The sequence below is a fragment of the Equus przewalskii genome, chromosome 17, assembly GCF_037783145.1.
Source record: "Equus przewalskii isolate Varuska chromosome 17, EquPr2, whole genome shotgun sequence".
NCBI classification, from domain to species: domain Eukaryota; kingdom Metazoa; phylum Chordata; class Mammalia; order Perissodactyla; family Equidae; genus Equus; species Equus przewalskii.
The window spans coordinates 45,533,486-45,556,164 of NC_091847.1; the positions used below are offsets into that span (position 1 = coordinate 45,533,486).

At 38.5% G+C, this 22,679-nt stretch overlaps 1 protein-coding gene across 2 annotated transcripts in view; it reads right to left on the reverse strand.

The window, feature by feature from the left end:
- TTC21B (tetratricopeptide repeat domain 21B) overlaps positions 1 to 21,072 on the reverse strand; it is an 80,707-nt gene extending 59,635 nt beyond the window's left edge. Inside the window, exons 1-6 of one of the 2 annotated variants that reach the window (XM_070581511.1) lie at positions 20,761 to 21,072; positions 16,730 to 16,859; positions 16,529 to 16,639; positions 13,207 to 13,373; positions 10,634 to 10,756; positions 1,857 to 2,014 (exon numbers count right to left, since the gene is read on the reverse strand). In XM_070581511.1, the coding sequence (XP_070437612.1) occupies positions 1,857 to 2,014; positions 10,634 to 10,756; positions 13,207 to 13,373; positions 16,529 to 16,639; positions 16,730 to 16,859; positions 20,761 to 20,781 (710 nt within the window). In that variant the 5' untranslated portion in view covers positions 20,782 to 21,072. The remainder of the gene's footprint in view (positions 1 to 1,856; positions 2,015 to 10,633; positions 10,757 to 13,206; positions 13,374 to 16,528; positions 16,640 to 16,729; positions 16,860 to 20,760) is intronic. The other variant, XM_070581512.1, reaches the window with a different exon arrangement.
- Between the last annotated feature and the right edge of the window lie 1,607 nt (positions 21,073 to 22,679).

Below are 22,679 nucleotides of genomic sequence, written 5' to 3' on the forward strand. Positions count from 1 at the left end.
GCCATACGAAACAGCAAGAAAACTATCAAAGACTATTAAATCATGTCCAAAGGACTTAAGAACAAACTTGAAGAGGCTACTAACGGCCAAAGATGAGACAATTTGAACAATTATAATAACCAAAACAGTTAGAAATACTCAAGTTTAATCCATGTCATATAAACAAGAAACCCAAACTATTAATCATTACTATTGGAGGATGCTAGGGAACTTTTCATTTTTTAAAACCTGTAAATGAAAAACACTCAAGCATTTATCCCATTTTCTTATATAATGTATAACACTAGATAACCAATCAGCAGATTTGAAATTTTTCTTTATAGAAATATTTCAGCGAAGAAATGAAGAACGACATAATCATATTGCAATCCTAAACCAAGCACCCAGGTATTGAGCTGCTAATATCACAAAAAGAAGCACAAGCAGAGATTATGTCCCTTTGATGGAAGAACACTTCACTACTTATGAAGAAATTGCCACCAAAAAAAATAAAAATTGAACATGAATCTAACCAAGCCTCTAGATCCACTACCAATTTACAATACAGAGGATAAGCAACATGTTATACGGCATATGGCAGACAATCAATAAAATTTGTATCACAGAGGCGGTGCCACAGTGGCACAATGGTTGGGTGCTCACGTTCCACTTTGGTGGCCTGGGGTTCGCCGGTTCGGATCCCAGGTGCGGACATGGCACCCCTTGGCAAGCCATGCTGTGGCAGGCATCTCACATATAAAATGGAGGAAGATGGGCATGGATGTTAGCTCAGGGCCAGCCTTCCTCAGCCAAAAGAGGAGGATTGGCAGCAAATGTTAGCTCAGGACTAATATTCCTCAAAAAAAAAAAAAATCTTATCACAGAAAACAGACAGGATAAAATACTGGTTTCTTTAACTTAAAAAACAGCAAGAAAAAGGGGTTGGGGAGGAAGGGAGAAGAAGAAAGAGTGAGGGAAGGAAGGAGAGGGAACTCTCCAATTCCCACTCTTGAGAAGAAAAACCAAAATCATTATAATGGCTCACAAAACCTTTCATGACCTGGCACCCTGGCTCCCTCCCACCCTTCCATTCTGACTTCACAGCATAATCATCTTACTCCTTCCCACTCCTCAAACATGTGACACATATTCTTGCCTCAGGCTCTTCACACTAACTTTTCCTTCTTTCTGCAAAGTCTTCTCCCAGATATCTGCATGGTTTGCTCCCTTTGCTCAAATGCCATCTTCTCCATGAGGCCTTCCCTGACCATCCCATAACATTGAGCCCCCTCCCTCCACTCCCTATTTCACTTTCCTGCTTTATCTTCTCTCCATAGCACTTATAACTTTCCAGCACACTACATGATTTCTCATTTGTTCTGCTTATTATATGGTTCCTCTCATTTGAATACAAACTTCACGAGGGCAGGGATATTTGTATGTTTGCAAGAAAGAGTGTCTGTCTTAAAACTGGTACTCAGATATTTATGTAAATCAATAAATTCAGTTTGTGGGGCAGGGGGTTTGGTGAGGAAGATTGTCCCTGAGCAAACATCTGAGCCAATCATCTTGTGTTTTGTATGTGGGACACCGCCATAGCATGGCTTGATGAGCAGTGCGTAGGTCTGCACCCAGGATCTGAATCCGCAAACCCTGGGCCGCTGAAGTGGAGCACACAAACTTAACCACTACACCACCAGTCCAGCCCCAATAAATACAGTTTTTAAAAACAACACAATATGAAGTTTTCCCTTAATTCTACACTGTTTGTTAAAATCAAATTTGAAAAAATCTTATGATAAAAATATTCACATATATTTTTTTTCTCAAAATTATAACCAGATCCAAAGGTATTTGTGTTATATTTTTTACTCAACCTCTGTGCTGTCTCAACCGTCTGATCCCAATCCTGTAAGGCTAGTTGAAGTTTCATTTTCTTTACAAAAGCAGGAAGGAAACTTGGAAAGCTCATGATTATCTGGTTCACAGTCTCCAGAGCACCTGAATAATTCTGGCGCATCTCAAGGCACTGTGCCTAATGGGAGAAAGAAATTGACATCAAAACTGCGATCATGTATACCAAGGTTCTCACAACAGTCATCCTAAAATAGGTAGAACACAAGTGTTTAACATGTCACATATTTTTGATTTCTGAGTTTTCCGTAAGGAACAGTCATCATTTCTATAATGAGAAGAAAAGTTTTATCAAAATAAAATTTTAAAACATCACAGAATGAAAAGATACTTTATATAAGTGATTTTGTTTTAATTCCTCTTTTAAGTACTTGAGAAACATGGTTACAGGATAAAATTATTTTAAAAAGTTTTTGGAAACAACACAAAATAAAGAATGTTTCTCTTTAGAACAGAAAAATTACCTTTTTAAAATAAAATATTTCCTGGATATTTGCAAATAGCATCTAAAACAAAGAGATTTTGTATCTTTTAAAAAATTTACTTTCACACTAAAGCAGCTAAGGTTTTAAAGAATAAGCAAAATAAAGTTCAAGCAACTCCCTCTACTTCAACATTGTCACTTCTAGGAATTATCTTAAAAAAATAATTGGATAAGACCACAAAGAAGCATACAGATTATATTTATGGCAGAATTATTTTATAATAGAAAAAATAAAAATAACCCAAAATGTCCACACAAGATATAATTAGACCATATTGATTAAAAAAAAATTTTAAGCGGCTATTAAAAGTGATTATATAGATTTGTGGACCTAAATTTACTGACAGGAAGGGATATCATTTACAATATAATAGTTTGGTTGTCTCTAATGGTGATATGTATGCATGTATGGGAACATCTCAGTTCAAAATGAGTATCCAGTCTCAACAGATGTACAACAGAACAGCAATATATTCCTGAAATCAGTTTGAGATTATATTCCCATATAATTAAAGGAAAGTATGAGAACCACCCAAAGATGTCACTGACTATGTCAAAATAAATCTCTCAATACTTGACCATAATAGCAAAAAGATCAATGTAGGTAATTGTTTTTAATTACATACGACTAAATAGTTGATAATATAAAATAACAAAATCAGAACAGGAGTGATGTCAGCATCATGGCAGAGTGAGCTCTTCCCTTAGACTCTCCCCCTAAGAAAAAGACACTCATAAACTAACAGAGGACAGTCACACAACACAACAGACATCTGAGAGATCTACGCAGCCATATGTCTGAAGGGGGAGGTGCTGGAGCCCCAGGAGGCAGTGGAAGGAGGCAAGGGGATCTTCTCTCCCTCCCCCAACAGCAGAGACCTAGGGTGCAGGACTGCACACGGCTCTGAGAAGGCGGGTAAGAGGCTATCCTTTGTGGAATGCCTTTGCTCTCAGAATTGCTTCCCAGCCCACGGGAAAGCTCCATACCAAGGAGGCTAAGCAATCACGGGGGTGTCCTCAGCAAGTTGAGCACACTAGGAAAGCAGAGTGCCACTGCAGAGTGGGAGTACCCCCAGGATTGTGCACGTGAAACAGAGTGCCCCTCCCCACGCCTGGCACACCAGCTTGGGCAGTTGCCCAGAGCAAGGTACCCCTGCCAGAGTGCCTGCACACACATACATTTGTAAAGCAGCAGGAGTGAGTGTGCAAACACAAAGGGGCCCAGTCACTGTAGCTTCCAAAGGACAGGCACAGCTGCCAGGGATTGCGGCAGGCTCAGAATACACAGCTCCTGCCCCTCCTGCCCCCTAGTGGCTGCAGGTGGAATCTGCAACCAGATACTACCACTATGCATAGGCACAAATCCACCCCATCAAGTAGTATGAAGAGGTATATTAATACTCCAGACCAGAAGAAAAACTTTCTGGATGCTTTCTGAGAAGCAGCCAGAAATCAATCCTGGAGGCACAGAAATTTATAATCTAAATGACAGAGAATTCAAAATAGCTGTCATAAAAAACCTCAATGAGTTACAAGAAAACTCGACAAGACAGTTCAATGAAATCAGGGATAAAATTAATGAACAGATGGAATTCTTCACAAAAGAGATTGAAACTATAAAGAAAAACCAATCAGAAATGGTGGAGATGAAAAACACAATGAGAGATACAGAAAAATTTGGAGTCCTTAAATAACAGAGCTCATATTACTGAGGACAGAATTAGCAATTTAGAGGACAGAAATATAGAAATACTTCAGATGGAGAGAGAACTAAGATTAACAAGAAATGAAATTCTCCAAGAAACATCCAACTCAATTACAAAATGCAACATAAGGAGTATAGGTATCCAAGAGGGAGAAGAGAAGGAGAAAGGAGCAGAGAGCTTGTTCAAAGAAATAATAGCTTAGAACTTCCCAAACCTGGGGAAAGAGCTGGAACTACACATAAAAGAAGCTAATAGAACTCCTAACTACATGAATGTAAAAAGACCTTCTCCAAGGCAAATAGTAGTAAAACTGGCAAAAGTCAATGACAAACAAAAAAATATTAAGGGCAGCAAGGCAGAAGAAATAACCTATCAGGCTTTCAGCAGATTTCTGAGCAGAAATCTTACAGGCTAGGAGAGTGTGGAATGATATATTCAAAATTCTGAAAGACAAAAACTTTCAGCCAAGAATACTCTATCCAAAAGAGTAGTCTTCAAATATGATGGAGAAATAGAAACTCTCCCAGATAAACAAAAGCTGAGGGAGTTCACTGCCACAAGCCCCCCTCCCCAGAAGGAATGATCAAGAAGGACTTCATGCCTGGAAAAAAAAAGGAAAGGGTTTACAAATCCTTGAGCAAGGAGATAATTAGGCAGACAAAATCAGAAAACTGCAGCTCTTTATCAGAACAGGTTAGCAAACACTTAATAAGAACATTAAGGATAATGGAAAGGAAAACATCAAAATTAACTATAATCACTTCATTTTAACCAGAATCTCACAACACAAAACAGAGTAAGTTGTGACAACAATAACTTAGGGGAGAGGAAAGGGATGTAACCTGCTTAGACTAAGGAAACAAGAGGCTATCAGAAAATGGACTAGCTCATCTATGGGATCTTTTATACAAACTTCATGGTAACCACTAAACAAAAAATGAGAACAGAGACACAAACGATAAATAATGAGAAAACCATCATAGATAACCATCAAACTGAATTGGCAGTCCGAAATACACAGGATGAGAAACAAGGGAAATACAGAACAACTGGAAAACAAGTGATAAAATGGCAGCATTAAGCCCTCATATATCAATAATCACTCTAAATGTAAATGGATTGAATTTTCCAATCAAATACACAGAGTGGCCAGATGGATTGAAAAACAAGACCCAACAATATGCTCCTTCCAGGAAACACATCTCAGCTCTAAAGATAAACACAAGCTCCGAGTGAAGGGATACAAGACGATACTCCAAGCTAATGCCAAACAAAAGAAAGCAGGTGTTGCCATACTTACACCAGAGTAGACTTTGAAGATAAAAAAGTCAATGAGAGACAAAGAGGGGCAGTATATAATGATAAAAGGGACACTCTACCAAGAGGACATACCACTTCTAAATATATATGCACCTAACACAAGAGCACCAACTACATAAAGCAACTATTAGTTGACCTAAAAGGAGATATTAACAGCAACACAATAACAGTAGGGGACCTTAACATCCAACTTACATCAATGGATAGATCATCCAGACAGAAAGTCCACCATTTCAAAAGGAAATAGTAGAATTAAATGAAAAACTAGACCAGATGGACCTAACAGATATATATAGAACATTCCATGCAAAAACAGCAGAATACATATAATCTTCTCAAGTGCTCATGGAACATTCTCAAAGATAGACCAAAGTAGGCCTCAAAACAATTTAAGAAGATTGAAATCATATCAAGCATCTTTTCCAACCATAATGCTATGAAACTAGAAATCAACTACAAGAAAATACAATGGGAAAGTGACAAATATGTGGACACTAAACAACATGCTACTGAACAACCAATGGATCATTGAAGTAATTAAAGGAGAAATCAGAAAATATCCAGAGACAAATGAAAATGAAACTACACCATACCAACTCATATGGGATGCAGCAATAGCAGTCCTGAGAGGGAAATCCATAGCAATACAGGCTCATCCTAACAAACAAGAAAAATCTCACATAAGCAATCTTAAACTAGACTTAACAGAACTAGAAAAAGAAGAACAAATAAAGACCTAAGTCAGCAGAAGGAGAAAAATACTAAAAATTAGAGCAGAAATAAACGAAATTGAAATAAGAAAAACTGTAGAAAGGACCAATGAAACAAAGAGCTGGTTCTTTGAGAAGATAAACAAAATTGATAAACCCTCAGCCAGATTCACTAATTAAAAAAGAGAGAGGACACAAATAAAATTAGAAATGAAAGAGGAGAAATTACAACAGATACCACAGAAATACAAAGGATTATAAGAGAATACTATGAAAAACTATATGAAAAACTATATATAGAAGGAATGGATAAATTCTTAGACTCATACAACCTCCCAAAACTGAATTAAAAAGAAATAGAGAATCTGAATAGACAACCACAAATAAAGACATTGAAACAGTAATCAAAAACCTTCCCCTCCAAAAAAGTCCAGGACCAGACAGCTTCTCAGGAGAAGTCTACCAAACATTCAAAGACTGAGTACCTATCCTTCTCAAACTATTTCAAAAAATTGAAGATGACAGAACACTTCCTAACACATTTTATGAGGCCAGCATCAGCCTGATCCCAATGCCAGACAAGTACAACACAAAGAAGAAAAATTACACACCAACATCACTGATGAACATAAATGCAAAAATCCACAACAAAATATTGGCAAACCAAACACATTAAAAGAATCATACGCCACGATCAAGTCGGATTTATACCAGGGACACAGGGATAGTTAAAAATGCACAAATCAATCAATGTGATACTCCACATTAATAAAATAAGGAATAAAAACCACAGGATCATCTCAATAGATGCAGACAAAGCATTTGACAAATGCAACATCCATTTATGATAAAAAGTCTCAATAAAACTGACAGAGAAGGAAAGCACCTCAACATAATAAAGGCCATATGTGACAAACCCACAGACAACATCATACTCAATGAGGAAGAACCGAAAGCCATCCCTCTGAAAACAAGACAAGGGTGCCCACTCTCCCCGCTCCTATTCACCATAGTACTGAAAGTTTTGGCCAGAGTAATTAGGCAAGAAAAACAAGTAAGAGGAAAATTGGCAATGAAGAAGTGACACTCCCACTGTTTACAGACAACATGATTTTATACACAGAAAACCCTAAGGAATCTATCGGAAAACTATTAGAAATAATCAACAGCTACAGCAAAGTTGCAGGGTACAAAATCAACTTAGAAAAATCAGTTGCATTTCTGTACTCTAATAATGAACTAACAGAAAGAGAACTCAAGAATACAATCTCATTTATAATCACAACAAAAAGAATAAAATATCTAGGAATAAATTTAACCAAGAAGGTGAAAGACTTATACAATGAAAACTATAAGACATTATTGAAAGAAATTGATGATGACATAAAGAAATTCCATGTACATGGATTAGAAGAATAAATATAATTAAAATGTCCATACTAGCTAGAGCAATCTACAGATGTAATGTAATCCCAATCAGAATCCCAGGGACATTCTTCACAGAAATAGAACAAAGAATCCTAAAATTCATATGGGGCAAGAAAAGATCCCAAATAGCTAAAGCAATCCCTAGATTAAAAAAACAAAGCTGGAGGCATTCCACAATCCCTGACTTCAAAATATACTACAAAGCTATAGTAATCGAAACAGCATGGTACTGGTACAAAAACAGACACACAGATCAGTGGAACAGAATTGAGAGCCCAGAAATAAAACCACACATCTACAGACAGCTAATCTTCGACAAAGGAGATAAGAACATACAATGGAGAGAGGAAAGTCTCTTCCATAAATGGTGCTGGGAAAACTGGACAGCCAAAGATAGCAAAAGAATGAAAGTAGACCATTATCCTTTGCTATTCACAAAAATCAACTCAAAATGCTTAAGACTTGAAGGTAAGATGTGAAACCATAAAACTCCTACAAGAAAATACAGGCAGTACACTCTTTGACATCAGTCGTAGAAGGATCTTTTCGAATACCACGTGTACTTGGGCAAGGGAAACAAAAGAAAAAATAAACAAATGGGACTTCATCAAAGGAAGAGCTTCTGCAAGGCAAAGAAAATCAGGAACAAAACGAAACGACAATCCACCAACTGGGAGAAAATATTTGCAAATAATATATCTGACAAGGGATTAATCTCCAAAATATGTTAAGAATTCATACAATTCAACAACAAAAAAACAAACAAACAGATAAAAAAATAGGCAGAGGATATGAACACACATTTTTCCAAAGAAGATATACAGACAGCCAACAGGCACATGAAAATATGTTCAACATCACTAATCACTAAGGAAATGCAAATCAAAACTACAATGAGATATCACCTTACACCTGTTAGAATGGCTGTAACTACCAAAACTGAAAACAACAAATGCTGGAGAGGATGCGGAGAAAAGGGAACACTGCTGGTGGGAATGCAAACTGGTGCAGCCACTGTGGAAAACGCTATGGAGATTTCTCAAAAAATTAAAAATAGAAATACCATACAACCCAGCTATCCTACTACTGGGTATTTATCCAAAAAACTTGAAATCAACAATTCAAAGTGACTTATGCATCCTTATGTTCATTGCAGCATTATTCACAGCAGCCAAGACGTGGAAGCAACCCAAGTGCTCACTGCCTGATGAATGGATAAAGAGGATATGGTATATATATATAAAATGGAATACTACTCAACCATAGAAAAGACAAAATTGACCTATTTGCAACAACATGGATGGACTTTGAGGGTATTATGTTAAGTGAAATAAGCCAGACAGAGAAAGACAAACGTCATGTGATTTCACTCACATGCAACAGATAAAAAAATACACGGACAAAGAGAACAGATTAGCGGTTACCAGAGGGGTAGGGGGTGGGGAGGTGGGCATAAGGGGTAAAGAGGTGCATATATATATTGTGACTGACAAATAATAATGTACAAGTGAAATTTCACAATGTTATAAACTATTATGACCTCAATTAAAAAAAAAATCATGCTAAAAGACATTACATGTGTCCCCACCTAATACTTCCATAGCCCACCTCCCATATGAATGCACCATACCAAAGTAAGCAAAACTAAATTTGCTATGTATCTGGTTCATATCATTCCTAGCTGGAATTAGACTAATGTAACCTTCCTGTTGAATTAACTGAAAAATAAATACTTAATTGGAATGGCTATATGAGAAAAAGAATTTACACCAACCTTAAGTATAGGAGGAAAAAGGTAAATCCCTCTTAAGCTGCTTACATTAACACCTTAAATAGCCCTATCTTACAAGATTATCAATTAGCTTTTCTTTAAGGAATAGAGAGGTGTGAAATGATCAAGAAAAACTTTTTTTAAAAACTTGCTAAATGCTCCATTCCTTTAGCCGCACCAGTAGGTAAAACTGGAGTCCAATCAGCCTGAATATTAGACCGACTGGTGGCAAAAATCTGAACAAGCTCACTAGCCACAGAAATCGACAAGGGTGATACGGAGACATTAACAACAGCCAAGACACTATTTCTCTCTTTCTTTTTTTTTTAGTCTCCCCAAATTACTGCTTATCTAATACACTTTTTCTAACATATAAATTTAATTTCTTTTTGCTGAATCGAAAATTTTTTTAAAAATGTTTAAAGAGTTTTAGAAGGCATCAAAGAAAGGAAAGGATCCAAATTAAATATTTCCAGCCACCAATGATTTCTAATGTCTCTGTCAATTGCTCATGCCTCATAATGTAGGTCGGATTGTGTTATTTCTCTTTTCATTGGGTGCCTATCTATCTGATTCAAAGTAAAAGCCCAAGGCTTTGCAGAATCAGCCCTGCCTCTCCTCATCCCCCCATGCCCACCTTCTTTCCCTCTAGCCTTCACTTCTTTCTCTTCTTCATTCTGCCTTAGTCTCCTAGACTCCCTGCAATGCCTTGAACATGGCTTAAGGTATCTGAATTTATATCCTCTACTTGTATGGCCTGCCCCCTGGGAAAGGCTTTAACCCTCATCTCCCATAAGGCTTTGCTCTAACATCACTTCCTCTGACCGTATTACTTAAAATTACAAGTTCCTATCCCAGTTCTACTTCTCTCCCTTTCCCGGATTTATTTTCCCAATGTACCTATCACTTTCTAATATACTATACAATTCATTTATTTTGTTTATTGTCTGTCTCCACCAGTAGAATACAAGCTCCATAGAAGCAAGAGATTTCATCTTGCTCAGGGCATCCCTAGTATCTAGAGCGATGCCCTGCACATATTAGACATACAAGAAATGTTTGCTGTGTAAGTAGCATACAAAACGACGACGATGACAACGACGACAACGACACCTACCCAGGATTAAGGAATTTGACATGGAATACATTTCTTTAGTTTACTGTTCATTGTCCGACACAAATGAAAGACCCTCCTACAGATAAGAATTGATAAAAGTAACATGAAACTTAACATCTTTTTTGAGTACTTAGTTTCATTGGGTTTCAAATATATTATAAATAAATTTGAAAACATAATTGATTTACCCTAACTCCAACTCACCTTACCCAGTAGAGCAAAAATGTCATTTCCATCTTGTAATCCTTCTTCAAAATACCTTAGTGCTTTTTTAGTATAGGGTTCTTTTCCTCTTGTAATATCAAGCCATGCTCTCAAAACCTGTCCCTGTAAAACGAATAACTCTAATCATACCTCCATTTCTTTAGAAATGAAATACATGTTGATGAAGGAGGAAAATCTAATGTCATTGTTTTTTTGCAATTAGTAATAAAAATATTTTATCAAATAATGTTCTGAACAATAAAACTCTGTGCAGTAAAATAACTTTCAAACCCTTGCCAGCCTAGAGTCTTGGGAACTATAGTTTATTATGAATTTCAGCCTCTAAGATCACTACTTGCTCAATATTAAGAAGCTTGTCAAATATTCCATTAACGCTAACTAACCACAACTCTTATCTGAGACTTTGCTGGTAAATTACTATTAATAATTGTTAAACACGTAATTAAAAATATAAGTAAGAATTTGCTACCTCTTTTTGGGCAAACAGACCAAATGAACTAAGACGGAAAGACAGAAGTGGCTTGCTTCATACACATTAAAAATTGAGATAATTTGGCAACTATCTCCATAATCTCTGGGGCTAGTCCAGTAAATTTCAAGTGAACAGATAAATGGGCTCAGAAATTAAAAACTGAACAAGTCATGTACGTTTACCTTCAGAAATGTTAGTGAGTCAATGGGCCACAAGGTTTACAAGATTGGAAATAAGATGGATACAGGTTGATTATTTTTCTTTTTCTTTTTTTTTTAAAGATTGGCACCTGAGCTAACAACTGCTGTCAGTCTTCTTGGGGTTTTTTTCCTTTTCTGCTTTTTCTCCCCAAATCCCCCCAGTACATAGTTGTGTATCTTAGTTGTGGGTCCTTCTAGCTGTGGCATGTGGGACAGCACCTCAATGTGGTCTGACGAACAGTGCCATGTCCACACCCAGGATCCAAACCAGCGACATCCTGGGCCGCCAAAGAGGAGAGCACAAACTTAACCACTTGGCCACGGGGCTAGCCCGATTATTTTCCTTTTTAACGTCAGATAATAAACTGTAAAACCCACTCTTCTATCAAAAAATTTCTAGGATAATTCATAAATTTACAAATCTTTAACTAAGATTATATTTACCCCCTGTATTTCACCTGAAAAGACAGATAAGAATACTACAACAATGCTATTTCTACTCACTAGATCAGGCTCCCTACTTGAACTGTTTCAACTATTGTCTCTGTGGATGATTCCCAAACTTTATTTCTAGTCCAGTACTTCTAAACTTTTTCTTCTTTTTCCAAAAGTTCGTCTCCTCTCTCCAACTCACTATTCTGTGAGGGCCTGAAATACAGCATGTTTTAAGCCAAATATATCACCTCCCTCCAGGACTACCTTCTCAGCCCAACGTATTTTCTATTCATGTCAACTGGTCTCTGAATTGTCCAAGCTTAAAGCTTCAGAGAGACATCCTGATATCTGACACCTCCATACCTTCCCCCCACTCTTTCTAGTCAGCTGACAAGTCTTGTGGGTATTTAATAACTCTCAAACTCGTAGCCACTGTACAGTATTTTAGTGTAGGCCCTCAAAACCTTCTGCCAGAAAGTACTACCATTTTTTGGTTGCATTTTAGCTTCTTCCCAGGTCAGTTCATCTTATAAACCATCGTTAAATGAATCTTCTGAATTTGCACTCTAATAATATCGCTACCATAACTAAAAATCTTCAATAACCTCTCAATACCTTCACATTAGATACAAATCTTTGTACCTAGCCATTATAATCCTTCAATTTGCCCCACTCCACCTTTCCAAGCCTTTCTTCCAACCTCTTCATCTACGTAGCCTGTGTTCCCGTCAAATGTGAGCTTCTCACCATACCCAGACCCAACACGGCTCCTTGTTTTGCTCATTTCCTTTATTTCCCACCTTGGGAGTCTCTACTTCCCTTTTCCATAATCTTTACCTATGGAAATGGTAGCCATCCTTTAGGTTTTAGCTCAAATGCTACTACCTTCAAGAAATTCTTCCTCATCCTCCTAACGTTTATAAATGTGATCACTCCTTAAGTATTTAAAATAGTGCCTAGCACAAAGTAAGTGAGCAAGAAATTGTCAACTATTATTTTCCTGCACACTGTCATCACACCTCTCTCATACCATTTGCAAACTTTCTGACAACTGTAGCTGGGTAAGTGCTCTATGCTACAACCAGATGATCCATTCATGACAGCAAAGAGGACATATTCCTTATCTTTGTATTATTAACAGTGCAAATAATGGTGTCATCTATCTAGAGCAGTTCAATAAAGATAACCACAGGGAAGGAAGGAAAGAGACAAGGAAGGAAGGGAGGGAAGGAACCAGGAAGCGATCTTTCCAAGAGTTAATAAACAGTATAAAAATAAACGACCTCAGAGAATCACAATTTTACAAAATAAAATATTAAAATAAAGCTGTTATTTATAAAGTGAGACTAGAGGTGGCAATAACAAAGATTTAAATAGCAGATATTATTGAATATATAAATAAGTTTCCTTTAATGTTATTATTTCAAAACAAGAAAACCAGCTACCTCTTTACTACCATTTGACATTTTGATCATTCTGTCAATATATTCTCTCGCCTTATCATGGTGACCAACATGCCATAAAAATAAGCCTGCGTGGTACAAAGCTTTTGGTCCAGCTCCTTTACGTTGCTCCTTCACTTTGGCATCTGACTCCAGAATAGCTTCTCTATCTGGGAGAGCAAAAAGACACTAAATGAAAACTAAATTCTAGATCAAGTGTTTATAAAATGTCAGAGGATTAACAGAACAGAGACTATATTTCTTTTCTCTGTATCAGCACTGTCAAACAGAAATAAACCACAAGCCACATGTGTAATTTAAAATTTCCTATTAGCCACATCAAAGTAAAAAGAAACAAGTAAAATTAATTCTAATAATACATTTTATTTAACCCAATATATCCAAATTATCATTTCAACACAAAATTGACATGAAAATTATTAATGAGATACTTTTTTTTCCTTCTTACTAAATCTTGAAAATCTGGTATGTATTTTACACAAAGCACATCTCAATTAGATACTAAATTTTCTTCAGAAACACTTGATCTGTACTTAGATTTCATAAATTTATAGTTGAAAAAGCAGATTCATATACTTGTTGTTCCAAACAAAACTTGTTTTCTAATAACTGAGTCAACAATGTTTTAAATTTAAAAGTAAATTAATTATAATTAAATTAACTTTAAAATTCAGTTCCTCAAACTAGACACATTTCAAGTGCTCAACAGCCACTTGTGGTTATCAACCCCCATAATGCACACTAGAGCTCTACAGTTTACGTTATTTCCAAGACGTAAAGGCTATATATGCAAGTTTCTTTAATAATAAGACCCGAAAAATTACTAATGATTCTAATATGATACAATTATTAGGGACAGATTCTGGACTAGAACTCAAATTACCTGACTCCCTAATATAATTTTAAAGTATATAAACATGTCAGACTACTGTCACAAGCCAGTGAAAAGCTAGTACAATTACTGTTACTTACATAGGCTAATACTGACTCCTCGATAGTCCCCTTAAACAGATGGCCTACTTCTAATAACTCTAATCACTTCTATTAAATCTGTTATATATGAGTATGTGCTGGGACACAAATGTCAGATCTAAATCCTGGATCAAATCAGAATCAGGATCAGTTATGCAATAAGGAAGAAGAAATGTTGAAGTTGAAGGCCGTGATTCTAATAGACTTTACCTTTCCAGAAATGCTCCGAGGTGTGTGACTCTTTCTTTTAACTCTAACGATACAAATATAAATTTAAATGTGGAATTACCAGGGTGCAACTTTATGAGTTTAGGAAACAGAATTGTTTCTGGAGGGCTACAGACTGCTTGGCAAGAAGATCCCTTCTGCCCCGCCCCCAACAACCCACTTGAACACCTTTAGAAATTCTCCTAAGCAGTCATGATACACAAACAGACTGTATCAGGGTAGGAGCAGTCACTGTACCTTCCTGCCCAGATTTCTGTCAAGTCCCTAATGGGGCGTCAGTTAACTATGACACTGTGCACAAAGCTGGGTCTCGTCAGATATCAGCTCAAGTTCTTACTGCATCACAGCCCTTTTATAATCAGGGCTTACATCAGCATTCAGGAAGAATGTACACTAACAACCTAGGCCTTTCCTAGGCAATACTGTCAGACATCCGGGCCCCTCCTGAACTCAAGTTCACTGAGCATCATCTATTGTAGAAAGTACAGTCAATACTCAGGTGTCTCTAAACAATATGTCTACCTCCATCTTTTCAGCGTCCTGGAAATCACATTTCCCAACAGAACCAACACTGTTGAGAATAACCAATTAAATGAAAATTTCACTCTAGAAAGAAAATATTTTGTACTAATTGCATTTGTTTTCAGACTTACTGACTACAGCTCTCCCATGCAAATTCTCTACTCCAGCTAAACACACTCTTGCTTGAGCACAGAGAAAGGGGATCCACAGAAGCGTCTAATCCTGAACCACTTCCATGTATTTGCCCATCAATTTCTTCTCTTTGACAATGACGCTTTAAATTCAAATCCCAGCCGTTCTTCAAAGACTAGATAAAGTCCCCATCTTCCTCAAAGACTTCCTAGCCTATTCCTATGGATCAATATCACATACCATTTTCAATTAATTATGGGCTCATTTGTTTTATTTCTTATCATTTTACTTAGTAGTAACATTAGAATTTAATCTTTGTGGTTTTTACATTTTGTTTTCTCACCTAGATTACAACTTTGATGTCACAAATCACTTCTTAGAATTCTTTTATATCTTCTAACAGTATCTGACACCGTCCCTCACAGAAAGCATCTAGTTGTTAGATTTGTGTACTTGCTAAACATATTAATGTTTTAAGTAACTTTTTATTGATATGTGCATATGGAGTGAAGGAGGCCTGTCACACTTTGCTTAAGAAAAAATTGTTTTCTAATGTTTAAAAAACCATACTATGACATTTGCTTATTGTCTAATTATTTGAAACAAGATCTATATTTACAAGGCCATTAGCTATTACTGGATATATACAAAAGAACACAGTGCTATTTCTTCTTTATTACCTATAATTTTGATATTCTCGTGCCACAGCCTTTAAGATACACTCTATATTAAGACAGCTCACACAACTTTAATTGCTGGTTTATTCATAAAGTTCCTTTTTTGTGTGAGGAAGATTGCTGCTGAGTGAACACCTGTCCCAATCTTCCTCTATTTTATGTGAGACACCACCACAGTGCAGCTTGACGAGCGGCGCTAGGTCTGCGCCCAGGATCTGGGTCGTGAACCCCAGGCCACCAAAGCAAAGCACGTGAACTTAACCACTATGCCACCAGGCCGGATCTAAAGTTCCTTCTCATCCTACTGCTGGATAAAAATTCACTGAGTATCTTCCAAGAGCTAGCCCCCTTGGGGGATGTAAAGGCCTTTAAGAAGATTAAGATACAGTAGAAAAGATAAACTGCATATAGCTATATATTTGCATATACCAAGTTGTAAAGTTGGCTGTTGCAGAGCAATTTACGTATATACCTGTTTTGAGCTGTCCTTTATTTCGGTTTAACAACTGCTAATATACATTCACCTTTATGTTAATTCAGACAATCCCTCTATACTCATGAAACTTCTGCCATATGATACAAGGAATATAAAACACAGATTCATTGTGCTTGATGAATTTATAATATTGTCAGGAAGATAAAACAAATATGACACAAATAGTATCTATAGACAATATATAATAGAGTGTGACCGAACTGAATGCTAAGGTAAGTGAGAAAAAAATGAACTGAGTAGGAGAAATTGTCCTAAGCACTGTGCTCAAATACTATACCTGGATTAGGACTCATTTTATGGGCGTATATCAGTGCAATTAGAGAACAAAGTGATACATCTTGTTTATTTTTAATAGCCTCAAATTCTCGAAGAGCGTCTTGAGTTTTACCTGAAAATCAAAATTATGAAGTGAAAAATTGTTCTTAGTGCAAAATATGAATTTAAAACTTATGGAACATGTTTAACAATCAGCACATACCTTCCATCAATGTACCATAGGCATGATAAAACCTGAAGACTGGGTCATTACCATACCTCTTCATGCCTTCACTGGCAACAAGCAACACATGATGGAAATACCTCTCTTGACAATAGTAATTAATCAAAGTCTAAAAGGAAAGAAAGAGTAAACATTAAGAAAAGATTCTGGTGCTCTGAAATACTCTAAGCAGATGTTAGTCCAAAATCTTGAATAATCTAAACCCTAGATAATGTGATTCTTTTTCTTCCAAGTTCCTTAAAATATTGTTAAAGGATAGCACTTAATAAGGAATACAGAGCACAATGGAGAGAAAACCAATGTTTTCTAATCATTTCAATCTTTTTTTCTAAATTGATAACTGTCCTGAAGTCAGGCTACCTTCACCTCTTTCCTTGCCCACATTTTCTTAAAGGTTTTAGAAAGCAAGAAAATAAACAAAAAGTAGGAATAAACAAAAAAAGAACAAGACGCTTCCATTGCCAGACCTTTTAAAAAATCTTACTTCTTTTTAAAATATATATTTTGTTTTTATAGCATTACAAAGTAATGACAGATTAAACTCTGCAATTTATTGTCAAATGTTATCTTGTTTTTTTATGAGTTCTACAACAAATAATTGCCAGTAACAACAAATGATCTAAACAATTTTTAGTGGAAATTACTACCTGTAAGCTTTTTTTAAAATTATACTATTTAGTTTTACAAGGCAGAAAACCACTGTCAGGAGATACTAAGTTCTGATTAATTGGGTCTACGCTTTACACCATTTTTCTCAGGATCATCGCTAAGGTTCGGTTGCTATCCTAATCAAAGAGGGAAACACATTCACCATGGCTGTGATGCATCTGATACATTTCCACAAACCAATCTGGGCCATCCCATACCCACCTACTCTCACTCTACAGCTGGTTCGGCAGGAGCGAGAAATATGCATGATGACTGATGGACAGGATCAAAATATAACAATGACTGGACCGCTCTTACAGTCTACTGTTTCTGGAAGGCTACAGCCCACATGTTTCTCTAGAACAGAGTTAGGCACACATTCTTTGTAACTTTTACTTGGCTTCCCTCTTTGTGCTCACTGCTCTCTAGTCCTCCCTGCAGGCACGTTTACTGAAAGCGTGATCCCTACTCCATCTCCAAGACCCCACAGTACATCTCAGTAAAGTGCAGTTTTCCTCCAGTGCCCCTTCCTGAAAGTCACAAATGACTTCTTGGTTTGCCACAACTAAGGACGCTTTTTTTTTTCTTGGAAAGATTCGCCCTGACCTAACATCTGTTGGCAATCTTCCTCTCTCTCTTTTCTTTTCTTCCCAAAGTCCAGTACGTAGTTGTATATTCTAGTTTTAAGTCTTTCTAGTTCTTCTGTTGAGCAGCTGTCACCACATGGCTACCAACAAATGAGTGGTGTGGTTCCATGACTGGGAAACGAACCTAGGTAGCCAAAATGGACTGTGTAGAACTTGAACCACTAGGCCATCAGCGCCGGCTCCTGAGGACACTTTTAATATCATCTTACTTGACTTCTGTCCAGCATTTAGTGTCACTAAGCACCTTTAACTCTCCTGAAAGGCCACAGCATGGAATCACAAAAAGGACATGGATTAGAAGGCAAAAAGGCCTGGTTTCAAACTTCTGGTCATCTTACAGCACCTCAGTTTACTCATTTATAAAGTGCTATTAGTCGTTTACATTGTGAGGATTAATTATATCATACTGTAAAACTCCTATTCTGGAAAAAAAAAAAACGTTCCTCTGAAACCCAGATGTTGATGAAATAAGAAACCATGCGTCCAGCCCAGACGTCTCATCTAAGCTTCAGATTCATCTTTCCATTTGCCCCTGCCACCCAAGCCATAAATCGAGCTACAGAATCCTCCATTCCCATCTGCCCCAACCCCTTACATCTAACCAGTTAGTAGGTTCTTCTGTTTCTCTAATCTACTTCCCACTCTCCATACCTATTACCACCACCTTGGTTCAGGTTAGGTTGTTCAGTCCAACAGACATTCACTGACCGCCTACTAGTGCCAGGTACTGGGCTAAGTACCATGAACATGAAGATGACTAAAACATGGCTCTGCCCCAGAAATGCTTACGTTTTTTAAATGAGACTGGAATCTAAAGACTAACTGAAATACAATGTAGGAAATGCAAGAAAAGAGTTTATATGTTGCTTTGGGAATGTGGGAGAATGAGGGTGGGGTGTGGGATGGAAGAGTAAAGTTAAGTGAAAGATTCTTGGGGAGGACTTCAGAACTGACTTGATTTGCAAACTCCTCACTCCCCGTCCACACACATACACATTCTTCCTTCCCCTTCCATGATTCGTGAGCAAAGCACACGAGTTAGCCAGGCAGAGGAACTGCAACAAAGGAGATAAGAAATCAGCAGTGAAAGTAGGGATGGGGTGGGAACAGACAGGACTAAAAGTCACTGTATATTCTAGCACACGGGTTGGCAAACTATGGCCTGTGGGCCATGTCTGGCCTCCTGCCTGTTTCAGTATGGCCAGCCAGCTAAGAATGGTTTGTACATTTTCAAATGGTTGAGAAAAAAAACACAAAAAAAAAGAATAAAAATATTTCATAACCTGTGAAGATTATATGAAATTCAAATTTTAGTGTCCATAAACAAAGTTTTATTGGAACAAAGCCATGCTCATTTGTTAAAGTATTGTCTATGGCTGCTTTCACACTACAATGGTGGATTAGATGCCACAGACATTCTATGGCCCCCAAAGCCTAAAATACGCACCATCTGGCCCTTACAGAGAAAGTTTGTCACTTGCTGTTCTAGAATCTTAAGTAAGACAGACATTATTGGATGAGGAGGTTGGAAAGGAAGGTAGGGTCCAGAAGGGCTTCATATTAAGGACTTGGATTTGCTCCTCTAGTCTAAGTGATGAGGAGCCACATAATGTTTTTTAGCATTAAAGTATTTTTACTAAAGAGTTCATCTGGGCGGCAGTGCAAAGGATAAACTTAAAGCGATGAAAAAAATTTAAGGAGATGGGACACGGCTTCACGGGAAGATAAAGTAAAGACAGGCAAAAAAACAAAAAACACCCCAACACTTCCTATAGCTGCCAAATTGTCTTCCATCCACTTATCACCATCTAACACAGTATTGACTCCCCTTGCTCAAATGTAAGCTCTAAGAGTGGGAGGGCTTTTCTCAGTTTTCTTATTGCAGGGCATATTATATTCAGCGCTTAGAACAGTGCCAGACACAGGCGCTCCATAACTATTTGTTGAATTAATTTGATCAAGGTTTTTTCCCAGCATTAGACTATAAAACCTGTGAAGGCTGTAAAACCGCTCCTGTTCATCTCTATGTCCAGCTTCTAGCCGACACACAGTGAGCCCTCCATCAATATGCGCTGAACGAGTGAATCAGTGAACAAATGAATGGAGAAGACCATCATCCTAAAAAGAAATTTATTTTCAAGCCTCATGTCTTTGTTTTCACAGCATTTCTTAAGTGGGCTGTCATTAAATATTTTCTGAATGTATGAATCAGTGATAACAAATAGAGAAGACCATCACCCTAAAATAAAGACGCCTCCATTTTCAAGCGTAGGTCTTGAATTGTTTTCAGATAATCTTCCTTTGCTTCTTTTACGCCCAACCGGGCAGCTGATACTAGTTTGCTGCAAGTTCTTAAAAATCGCAGCCGGGAGGCGCGATAGGTGTCCTACGTTGACCATGTTCTCCAAGCAAACAGGACACAAAAGAAAAAGTAAACACAACAAGAGTGGGGCGAGCACACTAAGGGCAATTCGGGAAGCAGGGCGCTGGGGAAGGCTGCCCCAGACCTCACGATCGCAAAGCAGGGTCCCGGAGGGAGAACAGGGGATGCAGGCTCCAGGCCCCCATGGCCGGGCGGGGACACCCGGCGACGCGGGGAGGCAAAGGCCCAGCGGGGTCGTAACGGCCTCGCGAAGTCGGCCCGCGCGCTCTCCACGCCCCCCCAGCCCCTCGCCGCCCGGCGAAGCAAGCCTCGTCCAGGCCCCGCCCGCTCACCTTCAGCCCCTGCGAGTCCATGCTCCCCGAGGCGGGCCCGCGGACCTCCGGGGCGAGCGCCCGCCACAGTCCAGCAGCAGGGCCAGGGGCTCAGGGCTCAGCCGAGGAGGCCCCACGCCCGCTCGCGCTCCGGGACTCGGCTGGGAGGAGCGGCAGGCCCGGGCGGGGCTGGAGGCCGGGGTGGGGCGGGGCCGCGCTGCCATTGGCTGCCAGCGCGAGGGGGCGGGCCGACGCTGCAGGGATTGCGGGAGGAGGCGCGGGCGGGGCCCCGGAGTAAGGCTGCGGATTGGGACTAGGGAGCTATGGCACAGTGGGGCGGGCAAAGGAGGTCGAACGGGGAAACGGCCTTTGGAGGACCGCGGGTGGGTGAGTGGGTGGGCGGGCCCGAGAATATGGAATTAAGGAAAAAAGGAAGTGGGAGTGGAAGTGGGAGTAGGTAAGAACGCAAGTCCACTTCTCATCACTGGCTACAAAGAAAGGCACCATTTTCGGCCCGTTTGTGTAGAGGCAGATTCCCGCAATGCGGCTGTTTGAAGACCTGACCAGCTCAGAGAAAAACCTTTAACTTTTACGTGTGGAAGTTATATAATGGCCACAAGGTGGCGCAGAAAAATCACAAGTTCTTAACAGAAAGGGAATGAGCTTCTTGGGCTCATCTTTGCAGGCGTTGCTGCAGTCCCGTGTTTGTTGTTAGAATGCGTATCAAATTAGTCCTTTTTTACCCGTCCTGATAATGAGAGGAGCGTATTGTTTCAGCGTGTTTTTTTAACGGTACTGCTGATTTTAAACTAACAATAAAATGAATCATTATGCAAACTTTTATGTTTGTACCCATCAGGCAACTCTGTCAGCTACTCATAGATTCCTTCAGTTCAGAGAATTAAATTGAAACATGATGAGATAAGAGATTGCCGATTCCGCTTAAAATAGTGGTTTGAGGTTTAAGTGATCTTTGTAGAATTTTTTACATAGATTCTGAATTTTGATCGTATGCTTAATTACCTTACCTTATTTGATATGATTCAAAGTTGCCTTAATCAGGTTTTAAATTTGTTGAGGAGTCTGTGAACGTTGACTTTTTCCCTTGCCGGTAGGTGAGGTAATGACAATCTTGAGAGAAAGGGTGGCTGCTGTCCCTGGCTTCAAGGCTAGGTAATATTTCTCACTGGTTTCCCTTTGAAGAACATTTCACCGAAAGAGGCAGATGTTATTTTCATGAAGATTTTGTTGGTTTGTTTCCAACGATCATAGCCAAGCTAAACATCTGTGGTGATGGACAACTGGTAATATCTTCTGGTCTGATTTTCAAAGCATGTGGATTAATCTGCACGTGGTATACGTGAGAGAATACCACTAGACACGGTGCTTATCAAAGTATGTAATCTTGAGCTGTGTGCTTTTGGTGACAAGTGAAAAGTTCATCTGGAAGAAAATATGTAAGGATCACGATTAAAGAAACAGAAGATCAAGCTCCCTTTCTGAGATCTTTGAAGTCTAAACTGGCTGGCAGACCATAGGACGGCTGCACACTTGGACCATATTAATTCAGCTCTTCATAGAATTTCCTTCAGAATTTGTTCTACGGTTAAATTATTTAGCACGAAGCACCATGCCTGGCATTTCATGAGCATTTGATGGATTCAAACTACTTTGGCAATTTGCTTTCACATTCCTGGTAACTTGGTGTTTCCTGCTTGAGGTCTCATGTGAGAAATTTCTTTGGGATCTCAGGCGATGAAAACTCCGTCTTCCTTGAAAAACTGATGTGTTTCTTAGGTCAAACATTTTTTGTCTCACTTTTGCCTACCACCTTTTGAGTCTGGCATCTAAGACCCTTTACCTCATTGCCTTTTCAAGCCATATCTCCTATCTGCCTCTTCACAGGGCTTTTGTTTCAAGCAAATGGGACGACCATTCCT